This window comes from Antennarius striatus, chromosome 18 (assembly GCF_040054535.1).
Source record: "Antennarius striatus isolate MH-2024 chromosome 18, ASM4005453v1, whole genome shotgun sequence".
Lineage (NCBI taxonomy): Eukaryota > Metazoa > Chordata > Actinopteri > Lophiiformes > Antennariidae > Antennarius > Antennarius striatus.
In genome coordinates, this window is record NC_090793.1 from 17,025,940 (window position 1) to 17,042,959 (window position 17,020).

At 40.3% G+C, this 17,020-nt stretch overlaps 2 protein-coding genes and 1 non-coding gene across 4 annotated transcripts; 1 reads left to right on the forward strand and 2 right to left on the reverse strand.

Moving 5' to 3' along the window:
- The first annotated feature begins 6,560 nt into the window (after positions 1–6,560).
- fitm1l (fat storage inducing transmembrane protein 1, like) lies at positions 6,561–9,513 on the forward strand. Its single transcript, XM_068341230.1, has 2 exons — positions 6,561–7,505; positions 8,460–9,513. Exons 1-2 carry the CDS (start codon positions 7,327–7,329, stop codon positions 9,136–9,138), a joined length of 858 nt encoding a protein of 285 aa, XP_068197331.1. The 5' UTR covers positions 6,561–7,326; the 3' UTR covers positions 9,139–9,513.
- A 625-nt stretch (positions 9,514–10,138) lies between these two features.
- trnau1apb (tRNA selenocysteine 1 associated protein 1b) lies at positions 10,139–16,110 on the reverse strand. Of its 2 annotated transcripts, none has more exons than XM_068341424.1 (9): positions 15,946–16,110; positions 15,509–15,606; positions 15,279–15,378; positions 13,805–13,857; positions 13,450–13,578; positions 12,870–12,986; positions 12,352–12,643; positions 11,903–11,945; positions 10,139–11,527 (listed from the first exon to the last, which is right to left on the reverse strand). In XM_068341424.1, exons 1-9 carry the CDS (start codon positions 15,982–15,984, stop codon positions 11,391–11,393), a joined length of 1,008 nt encoding a protein of 335 aa, XP_068197525.1. In that variant the 5' UTR covers positions 15,985–16,110; the 3' UTR covers positions 10,139–11,390. The 2 variants fall into 2 exon arrangements, with proteins under 2 accessions (XP_068197525.1, XP_068197524.1); XM_068341423.1 differs by having other exon boundaries at positions 11,903–11,948.
- A 519-nt stretch (positions 16,111–16,629) lies between these two features.
- trnaq-cug (transfer RNA glutamine (anticodon CUG)) lies at positions 16,630–16,701 on the reverse strand. Its single transcript has one exon. It is a non-coding gene; the product is annotated as a tRNA-Gln (tRNA).
- Positions 16,702–17,020: the final 319 nt, after the last annotated feature.

Sequence of the window (17,020 nt, forward strand, 5' to 3'; positions counted from 1 at the left end):
GACCCCCGACAATGACGTCAGCGACGCGCTCACGACGCAACAAGTAAACTCCTGAAATCAGTTCCGGTTGTTCTGGTTCAAAGTTAAACTGCGTGTGTCGTGGAGCGATGGATGAGAGACGTGGACACACGTTTACCAGGACTGGGGGGCAGTGCCGAGGAGTTACACCCCCACAACATGTGGTGGGTTGTGGATCCTGGACTAACGTGTCTGCTTCGACTTTTGTCCGATGTTTCCCAAAAGCCGGCATCATGACCGGACAGACCCCCGGAAACCAGCCGGTCAGCGGTGGAGAAACTACCGAGAGATTCAATGCAGACCGGAGATGAGGACTTGGAAGGATTTAGCACAGATTTATCAAAAAATAAATAAATAAAAACTTATTTTTAAAATGTCGGTGTATTTTTTTAAATTTAAATACATAGTACAACACAGTCCAACCACAGTCAGCTTTTTGCTTCCATTAGCAACCATGTACCGGACAATAATACGGAATATACGGAACCTACATATTTATATTTACAAGGAACGTCATTAACCGCTTCAGGAACTTTTTTTTTTTTGTTCTAACCGCTTCAGGAGCGTCAGTTTATGGGTGGAACGCAAAATCGGAAACGTTGTAATTCCGTTTCTGTTCGGAACGAACCGATTGGCAAAAAATTCTGGTTTAAAGTCCTGGTAAAAACATAGCATCGGCTGATACTCCCGAATAAAAACACTGTATCAGCTGATACTCGAATCTCCCCAGGTTCCTGAACGCAACATTCTCATAGCTGCTCTGCCATTGGCTATTACCTACTATGTACCTTCCTGCCATCCCATTGGCTAAGAGGGATGCCACTCCACTTCTGTGTGGCGCTCGAACGGTGCTTATGGAGTGTCTCGGCATTCGGCATTCTGATAGTTTTTCGCAAATATAATAACTTTGTCAGTACGTATTCACTAATGGACCCCAAGAAAGTGACGGAGAAAAGAGGAAAAGAAAAGACGAAGAAAAGTTTTTTTTGTCCATAGAAACAAAGCAAGAGATAATAGAAGAGTATGAAAAGGGGATGGTTTGGTTGATCTCGCCAAAGCATATGGCGAAAAATCTACAATCGACACGTTATTAAAACAAAAGGAAGTTTAAGGAGTTCAAGGCATCTCATGGTTAGAGAAGTTCTAAAGGAGGACTGGAATTCACTCTGTTGTTCGGCATCGTGAGATAGGAGCGCATGAACCAAAGAGGGCAAAAAACAACGAGGACAGCTGTTAAAAGCAGGGCTTTGAACCAGATTTTTTTGCCAATCGGTTCGTTCAGAACAAAACGGAATTATAACGTTTCCGGTTTTGCGTTCAACTCATAAACTGACGCTCCTGAACCGGTTAGAACAAAAAAAAAATATTTCCTGAACCGGTTAATAACGTTCCTTGTAAATATAAATATGTTGGTGTCGTATTTTGCACACAATAAGACGTGCTTAAAAGCCTTAAAATTTCTCAAAAATCAACGCTACGTCTTTTAGCATTAAGCGTCTTATGTGTACACTGAGATCCAGAATCTGTAAAAATGTTTTTGTGTGACTTCAGTCAGCGCTCCGCCAGATCGGCCCTTGTCCACTGAAATAGGACGTATTACGTCACTACGTACGCCGGAAGCGATCAACCAATTAGAGAACATGACGCGACGCTCCGTCCGGCACACCCCCGGTAGGTCCCGGTATAGGGGATATGCCGGTACTGTACCGCAGGTATGCTGGTAACCACATTTGATTGGCTGAAGACCCCCGACAATGACGTCAGCGACGCGCTCACGACGCAACAAGTAAACTCCTGAAATCAGTTCCGGTTGTTCTGGTTCAAAGTTAAACTGCGTGTGTCGTGGAGCGATGGATGAGAGACGTGAACACACGTTTACCAGGACTGGGGGGCAGTGCCGAGGAGTTACACCCCCACAACATGTGGTGGGTTGTGGATCCTGGACTAACGTGTCTGCTTCGACTTTTGTCCGATGTTTCCCAAAAGCCGGCATCATGACCGGACAGACACCCGGAAACCAGCCGGTCAGCGGTGGAGAAACTACCGAGAGATTCAATGCAGACCGGAGATGAGGACTTGGAAGGATTTAGCACAGATTTATCAAAAAATAATGAAATAAAAACTTATTTTTAAAATGTCGGTGTATTTTTTTAAATTTAAATACGTAGTACAACACAGTCAGCTTTTTGCTTCCATTAGCAACCATGTACCGGACAGTAATGTGCACCGTGTGTCCGGTTAAAGTACAGGAATAAACTCCGTTATTTAGACTGCGCCTCTTTATACAATGAGCCGAATGGTGCGCAAAATACGGTTAACTTAAGGACTTTTACATTTAATTGGCAACTAAAGCAATTAGTTTATATACTATAATTATAAATATATCCCTACCTGAAGGAAAATATAATCAAATATATTCTCAGGTTTTGTATGTACTTTGAATTTCATCTAATAATGATATAGCTAAATACATTGTGTAATGGGCGTCCACCGTTTAGCGGACGCCGGCTGTGTCATTTGTTTGGCTCTTGTTTGGCTCTGGTACTGGAGACTGGTACTGGTGACTGGTACTGGTGACTGGTACTGGTGACTGACACTGGAGACCCAAATAAGGAAAAACAACCAGCCAGAGAAAGACACCATGCATATGAGTTAATGTATAGCGGCTCATCCTTAAGGTGGAGCCTGGAGACGGGCATAATAAATATCTGAGGTTCTCTGGAATGTGTCGTTCCTGCCCCTTGTCACGGTTCAGACAACACCAGATTTCGTGTTAGGGACAGAGAACCCAGATCTGCTTAGAAATATTGTATTAGGATAAAAAATACATATTTGATGAACGAGACGGTTTGTTTCTTGTTCTTCCTTCCGGTTTTGAACACGCACAACTGCTCTGGGTGGACTTCGGGATAAAAGTCCGTTTACCTAACACTACCCTACAGTAAACTACCACAGCACTACATCACTGCTTTATGCAAGTTGTATCACTGTAGTTAAGGCTTATGCCTCCTACTTAGACACTTCATGACATAAGACAAGAATAACTTCCACCAAGTCATTTATTGCTGAACAGATCTTCATTGTTCTTCTCCCATAGCTCAGTATTATTACAAAGCGCTGGCAGTACGGGGACACACTGCTCTGAAAATGACTGCAGCCAATGATTTAATGACTAAATCATACATTATTCAGATCGACACACTGCAGTGTTTACATGTTATGATTAAATAGTGACTGGGAGACCTCCCTTTTCTTAACTGCTGCTGATAGCCGCTACTTCTCTCTGCTCTCATCCCGCGTCCAGTGAATCACAGGAAGTCAAACATGAGGTCAAATAATTTTTTCAAGAACGAAAAACAAAACCCCGGTATTAACCGGTTTACAATTATTTTCTGTTCCGATTAAAAAATATAAAGTTTCCGGTTTTCGTTTTCGTTCCATGAACCAGTTCAAAGCAAATCAAATGTATTTTTATGCTTTAAAAAACATTTATGTCGGAATTTTTGTGGGGTTTGAACGGATTAGAGCATTTGCGTGGAAAACGCGTCTCTACTTACGTAATTTTCTATTTACGTAATTTCTTCCGGAACCAATCAATTTTGTATTATTATTTCTGAAAAGAAGTGAAATTATATTGTGATTTCATGTTTCTTGTGCTACCATGTCATACTGTCTGGTTATGATTATTATTCTCTCTATGTGTGTGTGTCTCACTGCCTCTCTTGCTCTCTCTAAACAGAACCGCGGGGGACACTCCGGGCACGACGCCAGTGCACCGAGGAGCCACACACAAAGACAGACAACCATGCACACACACTCATTCCTATGGGCAATTTGAAACGGCCAATCAAAAGCTCATACTTTTGGAGGTGGGAGGAAGACGGAGAGAACCCACGCAGACACGGTGAGAGCGTGCGAACTCCGCACAGAGCGGGACTCGAACCCGGGTCCGCCGTATTGTGAGGCGGTAGCGCTAACCACTGCGCCGCCGTACTTCATGCCGGTGAATAAAGTTTTGATTTAAACATCTTCACTTTCTTGAGTGGTGCTTTGATAGAACTTATGTTTTCATTTAAGGTTATGTAGATAAAATCAACTGTAAATATATTCCTGAAAGATTTGAAGTATATGAGAAATATATGGTAAATATGATGGTAAATATATCTTGACTAGATCTCAAATATATTATCAATATATTATAAGTAGAGTGTGATTATATTGCCTGTAGAGTAAATATGCTTTGCTCAGAGATTGTGAACTTTTTAGTAAATAAAATTATTAATTTCCCCTTCATAGATATTAAATAACAGATATTGAAGTATCAATATTATTATACCTTAAGACTTCTTCTCTGTATAAGACTTGAACCACATACTGTCACAGAAAGTTGGGAGGTCTGTGTTTATTCTGCTGTTTTCGAAAAGTGTACAGTTTTAGCCTTTGGCTCTGACAACTAAAGATGGGACATAAAATTGGGAGGAAGTGTGTGTAGAGAGACATGAGGGGAAGAGTGGTCAGCACAAATCAATCCCACAGCTGCTACTGAAGGACTGTAGAATACAAACACTATGTGTGTGTGTGCGTGTGTGTGTCACCAGAGATTTTGCTGAGCACCATCTAGTGCCCTCCCCACTCTTAGAGCCGTGCCACAGGTCCTCCACATGGTGGCAGTATGCTTTAATGAATTCATACGACAAAGAATTTTTTGTGTAACACGAACATAATAAATCAAATGAAAACCACTGAATGTTTAAACTGAAAAGTATTGGATGTAATAAACTTTTGATGACATAATGTCAACAAGGGAAGTGATCGATAGATACATTAATAATTCCGGAGGAAATTGCGCTATCTATCTATCTATCTATCTATCTATCTATCTATCTATCTATCTATCTATCTATCTATCTATCTATCTATCTATCTATCTATCTATCTATCTATCTATCTATCTATCTATCTATCTATCTATCTATCTATCTATCTATCTATCTATCTATCTATCTATCTATCTATCTATCTATCTATCTATCTATCTATCTATCTATCTATCTATCTATCTATCTATCTATCTATCTATCATAGCAACAGGTGATGACAGTAACAGCGTTGATGATGAATAAATTCCTCTGTCTCCACTGGATGAGCTGGATGCCACCAGCTCATCCAGTATCCCTTTTATATGTGTCTTGTTGCAGTAGCTGCTCTTCCATTCCAGTAGATGTCAGCAACAAACCACGATGCATCAGCTGAGACATTAGTCTTGAATCTGTTGCTTACCTAAATACCCCTTCAGTTGGAAAGACACAACGGACAAGATTAAAGCTTTGACCACAGGTCAAAGGTAACAGGTTACAGAAGTTTGAAACAAGCTGAGACAAACTTAAAACAACGTACAGGAATGGACAAAAAATGTTCTAAAATTTCTCAATCTACAAAGGGAATGTGCAATAAATAAGAAGAGCCTACCTAACATTGAAGACACTCCTATTTTTCTGTTTTTAAAATGATATTTCAAGTCTGATAAATCTCACCAAACATTTTAGTCAGGTTAAGGAGTAGAATACAATTTTCCCAAGAATGGGTTTTACTAAGATGCTAAAGTCAACTTTGACCTTCAAATGATAACTGGGAACACAAAATAAGAAGCAGTAACCCTTCAACAAATGTGAATCACCACAGATACAGTAGCAACAACACAGATGCATTTGGCTAATTCATTTTAAACAGCAGGGGTTGTGGATAGGTCACAGTCTGAATGCCAGCTACTGTTTTATGGATTGGACAGTGGTGCTGCCAGAATTGAACATGTGAGCCAAGCTACTTTTTACTCCTTTATGGTTAAGGTTCAGATTATTTGGCATGTTCTGAAATTATATTCTAGCAGCATTAAGACAAAAACTGGAAACGGTTACTCGAGTCAAGTTGGGCTTTTGTTGTTAACATTTAGGGTCTGTGGTGACTAATTTTAACAGGTTGTTAATCCATTTACATTAGAGGTGCAAAGTGGTTTTAGGTGGGTTGCATACCATCTTGTTAGCATGAAGCAATGTATGAAGTTATTCAACATAATGTGATGTGAGAGACAGTGTGTGTGTGTGTGTTGCTATGTATTGATTGACAGAGACAGATGCTGCAGCAGCTGAGTCTAAACCTAGATACAGTACAAAGGTTACTGCTATTAATACACATGCACACAAACGCACACACATAATGAAAAACATTCCATCTAAGTTGGCGTAAATTTTGACAGAAATTCGTGACTTTTCCATGATGCTGGTTCTGCTGGAACTGCTCAGCTCACTTTTTGCCTCAGACTCTCCTAATCATTAAGAATAAATTAGCTAAAACTCAGCAAAACACATGTTAACACCAAGGAAACAGTGTCAGTCCTTCAACCTTTATGTACCCTCCGATCATGGAAGCAGGAGCAATGTGACACTTTGAATGCCCACGAGGCCTGTGACACAGCAAGAACAGGGTCTGTATTTCTATGTGTGGGTGGGTGTCAGTGACTGAAGAGCAGGAAAGCTACAGTTACTGTGAAGATATTTTGAAAAGGGGAAGTATTCTGAAGCTGCAACTCTTGGACATCTGTCAGGGTGACACAGTGGTCACCGTCGCTGAATGGAATATGTACGTGGCTTGCTTTTCTGCAAAACGTTATTGAGAGGCGGTCCACTGGTGATCACTGCATGAGACGAAGGAAGGGATACAACGAGAAACCTGCTGGACAAGATCAGAAGATTGACGCTCAGCTCACCTTCCTGCAGCTGCAAGAAAGAAACCAAAAAAAATCAAAGCAATAGCTAGATTGCTTCGGTGGGATTGTTGTTTGTCGGTGTGACTAAAGGAAATTGCTGGTAACTAAACAACTAAGGGATTCTGGTTGCTGAAATAATAAGTACTGGATTGACAGGGTTCCCGATTGTATTTCAGAGTGTGTTCACGTTTGCGATCTGTGGAATGTTTATGCCAGCTGTCATTCCGTTCATGTACATCCCATAGCACGCATGGATACCCAGCACCAGTGGTGAACACCGACAGACTTCAGCTATTAGCAACTACATTTTTGGATTTCTGGATCTGGATTATGAAGGTGCAAACAGACGCACCAATGATAATCCAGGACATCAACTAGCGTGTTGTCCACATTCTAGAGAGGATACAATTCTTTAGCTAGAAGCAGTACATGCTAGTAAGTCTGAGCTAGATACATGAGCATACTAGTGAATTCAGAGCCAGTGGTTTACTTACTTGAACAAATATTAATTTGAAACCCAGTTAAAAGTTTGGTTCTCGGTCCAGATGTTCCTCAACACAGTGCTGGTGGTCCTGACGGACCTGGCTGCCTGTTTGCTGGGTAACACTGCATTCAGGCAACATTTCCACCTATTGCTGTCTGCAACGGTGATGTTTGGTCCTGCACTGAGCCTCTGGGTCTCCCAGCACAGCGTGTTTGCAAAAAGAAGTCACTTCCTCTACAGGTGAGGCCACTTCCTGTTCATTTTCTGCTCACCTGTCTTTTTCAGAACCTGTGGATTATTGTTCCACTGATTTGTATCTATGGTGGCACAGTGGTGCAGTGGGTAGTGCTATCGCCTCACCTCTACAAACATGCAATTTGTTTGAATTGATCAATCTAAAGGTGTAGTTGTGAGTGGTTGTTTGTGTTCCATGTGACTCTACGTTTCCATTGTGAACCCATCTCTCGCCTGTAGTCAGGTGGGACGGCTCCAACAGACTTGTGCCCTGCAAAGCAGAAAATGTGTTTTTGAACAGCTTGTGACACTATTTCTCTCTAAATAGTGTCACTTGTCTCAAAGATGGTTATGGTCCTTGACCAGCATAGTTCTCTGCCTCTGCAGTCTCCCAGTCTTCTGTCACTTGCATGTCATATTTAATTAAGGAGAAGGGCTGCCTCCCGTCCTCGTGTGTATTTTCCATCTTGCGATGTATGAACTGTCTGCAGTCTGCACAGTGAATCTGTTTAGAATACAGCAACATTCCCCATAAAATGTCCTGCTTTTTTGCTAGAGGCACATTTGTCATTTAAGACAAGAGCAATTTTGATTTGTTGGAACTTTGATGGAATTTGGATACTGATGAAAACTGTTTTTTCATTTTTCTTCCTTGAAATTGATTTGACGCTCTTTCTGGTACCTGATGATAGCAACCCATGGAAATTAACAAGACAAAATTCTAAAAGAAATAATAATAACTGACCACTGGTGCACATGCATCGTAAACTTACCTGTATAAACTCACCAGTGTACCCTGAGAATTACAAACTCATTTATCTATTAATGTGTCCCTCATGTTTAAATTTGATTTTTAATTGTCATCATGACAACAGCATGTATTTCCTGCCATTATGGTCTCCACTTTCAGTCTATCTATTAACTTTAAATCTGGTCATATATCTCCTCTCCTTCATGCAGGACATTCTTGCACTCTGGTTGGGGCTGGACCTGCATCTTTGTTGGCTCCTTTGTCTTCATCCTCTCCTTCTCCATCCGACGCTCCCTCTCTCTTTCCATTCGCCACCTCTCCCGGCTTGCAGTGGCTGGTGTATTGTGGGTGGGTTTCTGCAAACTCCTGGACTTTCTAGAGAACACCACAGGAAGCTGCTATGAACCCTTACACACCACACCAGAGGTGGCCGATGGGCAGCCCCTGTTGGTGTTAAGGGAAGGGGAGAGTAAGTCTATGTGCCTGAAAGCTGGGATGGTGTGGAGGGGGTATGGAGTATCAGAAGACGTCTTCCTCCTCTGTCTCTGTTGCCTGTTGTTGGCAGAAGAAACGGCTGTGTTCGGCCCTTATCTGAGCCTGGGAGGATTCTCAGATGCCCCTTTGAGAATCTTGTTTCTGTTCTGTGTTCTCCTGCTTGGGCTCTGGATCTTTCTGCTCCTCTGTCTCCTGGCTTACTTCCCACAGTTCCCCACACAGTTGCTAGGGGGCGCTCTGGGGTGTCTGAGCTGGAGAGGGCTGTACCAGGGCTGGTACAGACAGGGGCCCAGCTGGTGCTGCCCTGGGAGGCCTGGGCTGGGATTGCTAAACACCAAGAGCAGGGGTACTGAAGAAGAGGATGTTAAACTGATTCATGACAACTGTAATTAAATACATTTAAAAAGAAAACAGCAAATATGTATTTCACATTTATTGCTTATTGTGGTACAAAGACAAAAATGTTCATCTTTGAGATGTATTTCACCAGCGAAACAAAATCATTAAAATTCACATAAAAATGAAAAGGAAACATTAAACCCATAAACAAGGTGGCTAAAAAATGTTTTTCTACCAGTGAATCATTTTCTGTGACATATTGTTACTTTCATCCTGATTTAGTTCATGCCAGTCTCTTTCCACCCACTGATGCATTTAAAAAAAATGAAGCTCTGATTCAGATCCTACATTTGAGTCTCCTGCTGAACTCATTCTCAAACTGTTTCCACAGTTTTCACTCATTTTGACAACATCCATACTAACGGCACTGAGACCATAACTCAAGTCATGCTAACTTCAACATACTCATCAATGCTGGCAATTCCATATATAGATGTTAAGAACAGTAGTTACTGATATGTCAAATACTGTATAAGCATGTTCTTAGTATTTGGATAAAATAGCATGATCCTGTACTCTAGATTGTTTGATTATCAGATACAGGTATACCTCACCATACATACAGACACAAGTCAAGACATGACAAATTAACTTGAAAATAGCCATTCCCATTCCGAACTGTATTAAAAAACCAATTCTAAATAACATTTTTAATACAAATATCTTTTTAAGGTTTACAAATGTTTTTAATATAGTACGGGAGAAAACAAATTTACAAATACAATTTGACACCCTTTACCATACACCACATACAGTACGCTCAATTTATAAGTTATTAAACAAATTAAGTCGAGTAAAATCACAAACTTTTTACTTTTAACCCAAAGCATAGCTGAAGTATAGCTGCAATTGACAGGGAAATTAGGAGAAGTAAGAATAGCTGAATATTCATTTTCAAAGCTGCTTCTTTTGCTTTTGTGGGTGATTTTTGAATTCATTCATTCAGTTAAAAATGAAAAATATTTCACCTCCCTGTAAAGAAAGACAAGACACATTTCCTTCATTTGCTTTATTGATAAACATCTCTGGAGAAAGAAAATTAAATACAAAAAACATCAGCCATTAAACAGCAGATAAGCTCTGCTTGAACGTTTGATACAGCAAACTAAATGTTAACCTCACAATACATGCAGTTTGCCACCAGTCCAAAGGTATTTAAGAGGTTTTTGATGTCTTAAAATAATCACCTGCGTCATTTTTTCTACTTCTCAGGAAACACAAAAAAACCGAACAATTTGTTGATTTAAGGGGGAAAAAAAATAATCTTTTTTTATAAAGAAAAACACCGACTTAGGTAATTATTTTAAGAGGGTGATATTTATACAGTATATCAGTGTTAAGTCACATTTGTGATTAATAAGTGTGTAAAAATCAACTACACAGTGAAATTGCCCAAATAGACCATAATTTATTACAAAAATAAAACAAATTGAGGAACACTCCACTAAAACTGAGCATGTCAACTACTGATCTTTTACAGTGGTCCCTCGCTATAATGCAGTCCACCTTTCGCTGCCACGCCGTTTGTTTTTCGTGCAATTTTGCATGTTTGTTTTTTTTTAACAGCGCTTTGTGTTCTGCATTGTGTGTGTTTAAACATGAGTGAAATGTGTAAAATTGTTAATGCCGGTCTGAAAAAAGTGAAATACACAGTTCTCCAGTTTGGGATCAATAAAGTCTATCGAGGGGTTTTAAAACATCCATAATAAATGTAAAAAAAAAAGTTATTATTTCGCCGATTTTGCGTATTGCAGGTTATTTTTATAACAAAACTCCCGCGATTAACGAGGGACCACTGTAAATACGAAATAAAAATTCTATAATGACCACCCCAGAGCGCATCGGCCAATGACAGTTAAGGCATAGTTTCAACTATTGTCTTCAGGGCCATGTTTAACTTTCGATGACGTCTCTTTCACGTCAATGTCCCTCGGATACGTCATTAAAAACTAAAGCAATGGCACAACATTTGGTTTTCTGTGTGCCAGTCAACTAAAGTGATGGTTGCTTGAGAACTTCACCCCTAGTGTTTCTAGGGGTTAATTGTATGCAAGACAGTGGACAAAGTTATTCAATATTACCAACATGGTAAACAGTGAAATTAATTGAACTCTCAGTGGACTGATTGTACTCTCTCCTTCAGTTACAGAAGTCCTAAGACAAAAAACCAAAGGCAGATTATGGGGAGCACAAACTCAGAAAAAAATTAAAAAGGATTTAAAGAGGAAACCAAAGAACAAGAGTTATCAAGAGAGGGCAGGAATGGGGGATTCAACAGAGTCCAAGGGTTCCCAGCGACAGTCCATCATGGCATCATAGAGCTCCTCGCTGCGCTGCATAAAATCCTTATTCCACTGCTCCACATCACATTCAGGGATGGGCTCTGGAAAATATCAAAAGGAGAATTTAGTAACAAACCAATGACTCGTCCACATCCACATTTGTTCACGCTGAAGATTCATTCAAAAATGCTGTGAATCACCTGAAAACTCCATTAACTACACATCACAAAGACCGTTCAACAACAACAACAACAACAACAACAACAACAAAAAAACCACAATTCACAGATTTATCCAGTGTGATATTTACCACTACAACAACTGAAAACTTAAATGTTTACTACCTTTACATATATGGCTGATAAATGCCAAATGTGGAATATACGAGATAACATCATGTCATGTTTTTTAACCCTTGTTTTTTTGTTGTGCATATCGTGGACAGTACAAGGGTTAGGAAAACAAAAATTAAATACCTTCTGCATTGTCTTCCTCCGCAGCCCCAGACTCCTCTTGACTCTGCTGGAGGAAAAACACCAAACATTGAGAAAAAGTGTTTTTCAAATACATGATGAGCATCACTCTGTACGCCATATCTCTGCCCAGCCTGAACAATCTTTCATGTCTGAACAGCTTCCTGTCCCACATGTCCAAAAGTCTTCAGCTCAGTGGTTCAATTGTAATCAAAACTGTCTAACAATATTTAAATTCCTAAATGTTTCCAAAATTTTGCAGGTTCACTCTTGACCCATGTCCCATTCTTCAGCCAAATTCTATGTAAATCAGTTCATTAACGTTAGTGTCAAATATATCAATGCTGACCAACAAGCTAACAAATAAAGACAACTTCCAGGCTCAGATACTGTAATAACACAGCAATCTTGTAATTCATTCAAGAAAAATTGGTGTTATATATTTCCCTTACCTCACCAGTTCCGGACATGTCTGTAGGTGGCATCCCCACGGGTGGTGGTGGCATGTGGCCTGGAGGGGGGTATCCATATGGTCCATAGTTGTAGTTGTACCCCGTGTTATAGCCACCCCCGTAGCCGCTGTTGTAGGCGCCGTTATAGCCGTTATACTGGTCATAGCCCCCCCATTGAGAGTAATAACCCTGAGCTCCGCTGCTATTGCCTCCATAATAACCGGTCTGGGACTGGCTGTAGTTACTATGGTAACCCTGACCCTGGCCCCCATGGTAGCTGGTCATCTTCTGGCTGCAGCACAAGACAGAAAAGAAAGTTAACAGTTAATGTATAGAATAATTCCATTTGTTGTTGGTGGCTAAGTACATCTCACTCATACTATTCAGAGAGCCAAGTTTACAAAAATAGACAGCTTTTTCTTCCTTAGCATTGCTTAATATGTCTCACTATGGGATGCAGAGACCTCTAGACAGGCTCATGCATATTTTGCTTTCATGTTTTCTTGTCAACCTCTTACCTCTTTGCCACGGCGATACTGAGCCGCAGCGGCTTCCCACCCAGGATGGTGCCCTGGCACTCCTCGATCGCCTTCTTCTGCTCGCCCTCCTCCCCAAACTTGACAAATCCGTAACCTCTGCAATTCAAACAACAGTCACACTTCCTCTCCACATAGTCACATGCTCCACACTTGGCATTTAATAGCCACTTATGAGAAACAGAATATAATGGGTATTATTATGGTAGAACTGAAACTTGTTGTTTTACTTTTAACATGAGGTAGCATCACTTGAATTGTGAGTTGCTCTTGCTTAGCCTATATGGGGAAAACAATAGTTTCAGCATAAGACGGTCAAACATTTGTTCAGCCTTTTCGAAAAGAGATGAAGATGCACTGGTGGTCAACGTCCACAGCACTGTTATCTAAATAATAAGAAAACACAAAAACCTGGACACAACTTTATATTACTGTACATGTCTTACTATTATATCCAAATCAGAATGTTGCACAACACAAATAGGAAATTAAACTAAAACGTAATCAACTGTCTGAATATTTTAAGTAGTTCTGAAGTCTGCCCATCTCTGGGCCAACATACCGAGAGTATCCGTACTGGTCAGTGACTACTTTGGCACCCTTGCAGGAAAGGTACTTCTTGAAAACTTGATGGAGTTGGAAGTCGTCAACCTCAGAGGCCAAGTCGCCCACAAAGACTGAGAACTCTGGCCTGAGGGAAAGAAGACATTGAATCATATATTCTTCATTTGTTAACAGACATTGTACGAAGATTACATCACATAAGATTTCCACACCTCCTCTTGGAGATGCCAAAAGCTTTGAACTACTTTTCACAGAGTTTTAGAAATAGAAATAATTAAACACAAAAAGGCCAAAACTGATCTTTCATTCTCATTCTCCAACAGTGACATGCACAAGATGAATGAATCCCTTACCCTGCCTCTGGCCGTTTGCCATACGTGGCATAGTTTAGCTTAAACTTCCGGGGCTGCATAGTGGGAGAGAAAACGCACACATTAAGTACACTTCAAACACCAAAAGACGTGTAGTATAGCACTGATATTGCTGGAAATGAAGAGTGGAGTTATTATGGTCATTATTTGGGTTTACATACCTCCGAAACCCAGAACAGCCTTTAGCCCATTCCTCAGTTAGTTCCTACCAGAGACTCTATTCACCAGCTTCAAACAAAGTACATTCATGTACAAGCAGCCTCTCTCAGCCACCTTCAGCAGCAGGTACAGGCCGGTGGACAGGGGAGCCCGGCAGCTTGGCCAGACACAGGGCCAAAAGCACTTCAAATTCAACAGCAAGCAACTAAAGCTCACAACTTTACCCCAACTTCAGACTGTGTCATCAACATTTCAAGCCAGCAAGTCTTTCTTTGTTGTAGTTTCATAATAAAAAGTTATAGATGCCATGCTATGCTTTTTGGGTCTTTCTTTTTCTTCAATGTGTTGTTTAGCTGTTTGGTGGAGTCTAATATCTGTATCAGATTAAGATGGCCCATTGTGGTGCCACGCCCAATTCATAATGGCTCAGAACTAACCCTCCACGCTCGTCTTAATTTTATTTACATGACTGTGGGGTTTAAACGACCCATTCATTATCAAAACAACTGCCAGGCCACTCCAACCTTGCAGGGGCGGGAACTTACAACCCATGGAGAGACGTAGATGAAAGGGTTTCTACAACTCCCTTTGTGAATTAACAACGTAGGAATCTCCAGACCATTGTATAATTGTGCGAAGACAATAGTAAAGCTTCTTTTAAAAGTAGTAAGCAATAGTAAGAACTGATGATGAAAAGATGCATTGATGCTTCTCTGGTTGACCAAACACGACTATGTGGGCAGTGCCTGCTCAGTAGGTAGGAGGTAGGAGCAAACTGATCACAGCAGACTGGGATTCAACAGGCAGGAGTTAAAATGAGTTTCAACTAAAAAAAGAATAGATTATAATCATTAATGCATATACTGCATACCTAATCTGGACAACCACTTAAACAGAAGCAACAAATAAACCCCAAAATTAGCACAACATGGCATCCAAGTCAATTACCATTGCATCTACTACAGAATTCTGATTACCCTGATGGTATCTAATATTTAGAAAAATTAAAAAGAAATTATTTGGGGCATTTATAAAATGTATTAGCAAGAATCTAGTTCATTTGAAAATGATCTATATGACATTGACTGAAATACATTCAATTGAATTAATGCAATGTGTGTGTGTGTGTGGGGGGGGGGCAAAGAGAATTGAGCTCCACTATCCACAGCTGAATCAACAGTAACATTTTGCATAACTAAAATACACACACATATAGTGAAACAATTACACACCGTAGTAAAAATTGCATCAAAGAAAAAGAGGCCAATTATTTTATAAATTATACCCCTGAACTGACCGGGTTCGATCCTGGAACCAGCTTTCCATTGAGTCTTTGGACACAGCGATCAACACTAGCTTCATCTGCCAGCTCCACAAAGCAGTATCCCGCTGAACCCCTGCACAAAAAACATTAGGAAACAAGAGAAGAAGATGAAAACTTGGGTACACCACATGCATAACAACTCATCACAGTTCTACAAAGCCTGAACACAGAGCTTCATGGTATGAGCTGTGTGGACATCGTACCCTGTTATCCTGTGAGTGATGATCTTGACTCCAAACGGTGATTCTCCCATGGCGCTAAAGGCCTGCTTGATGAAGTTTTCATCCATGTATGGGTCCAACTAAACACATGAAAAGAAATTCCACATGCATCAATTTGAAATTATAGAACTGAGTTTAGTCAGTGTCCAGCGTCTGACTTGGGTATTAAAACAGTCACGTACTACTTCAGATCAGTAGATGACCGGCTAGAGATGGCTACGTACAGGAAACAACTGTAGTGAGAGGTGTTTGGTGAATCATTAAAACTACTTTGGCTGACATTAGTGTTGACAAAACGTGTCACGCCAAGTTTTACTCAAACAGATGTTACGATTGCGAGTTCTGGCTAAAAACTGCCATCAAGTAGCGCGGCTTTGCTAAACTAGCTAGCTAGCGAGATAAACAGACTTTAAACATACATCACCCATCCACAAGCTCGTCTGTCTGTTGAACATCATGAGTGCGGCAAAAAGGTGAAACTGTCGAGGGTTGAACTGGTGTATGATAGGAGTGCTAAGAGCAACACGTACGAACGCAAAAGTTCAGCACACTTTTTAAGCTAAGTCCAGATCGTTCGTCTTCCGTCGTCTGGAGCGAACGTGAAATCACTTCCGGTTTTATAACACGTGTTCTCGCGATAGGTACACAATTCTCGTTGAGCTTCTGTTTCGAATTAATTGTAAATCCGATGTTTGGATCTATGACTAAATAAAAGACGGAACATCAAATACATCATTTGAAGTGACTCTTCACAACTTTAAATCTTTTTTAATTTCAGCTTGTCCCCTTTGATGTCGGCACAGCGTGACATCCTTGTCCATGTCAGCCTCTCTCCTACGTACTCCCCTCTAGCACAAACTACGCTTATGTCTACAACCATTCACCGTCCCTTTGGTCTTTCTCTTGACTGGTAGCTCCATCCTCAACACTCTTTTACCAATATATCACAACTTTATGTAATATGGGATAGACATGTTCTCTGTATTGATTAATTTACAAACCAACAAAGTTGAATGATTATGGGTCCTCTGTTAAAGCAGTGTTTCTATAAACTTTTAATGACTTCACTGCTAACTAGACAGGGTCTGCCCAAGGGAAAAGACAGGTTCCACCGAGATTTGAACTCGGATCGCTGGATTCAGAGTCCAGAGTGCTAACCATTACACCATGGAACCACCCATACACTTTGGAGAAAAACACAACATTATAAAAATAAAATAAAGAAAATATTAAAAAGGTATGAGGTCATTTCCCCTCTGATTACACCTTTATGGAGATACTTTGGCATAATGACAGGAACCTACAACTCACCAACTTTTTTCAGACTGAGCTACTTGGATTCACGGAATACTAGTTTGATATACAGTACAGTACTCTGGAGTAAATTTCTTCAATTTAATTTAAATGTTTTATTATTAATAGTTATCAATATTCATCTATAAGAAGACGCTGATCATATAAATGATTTCTCACAGTAAATATCAAAAAGTATTT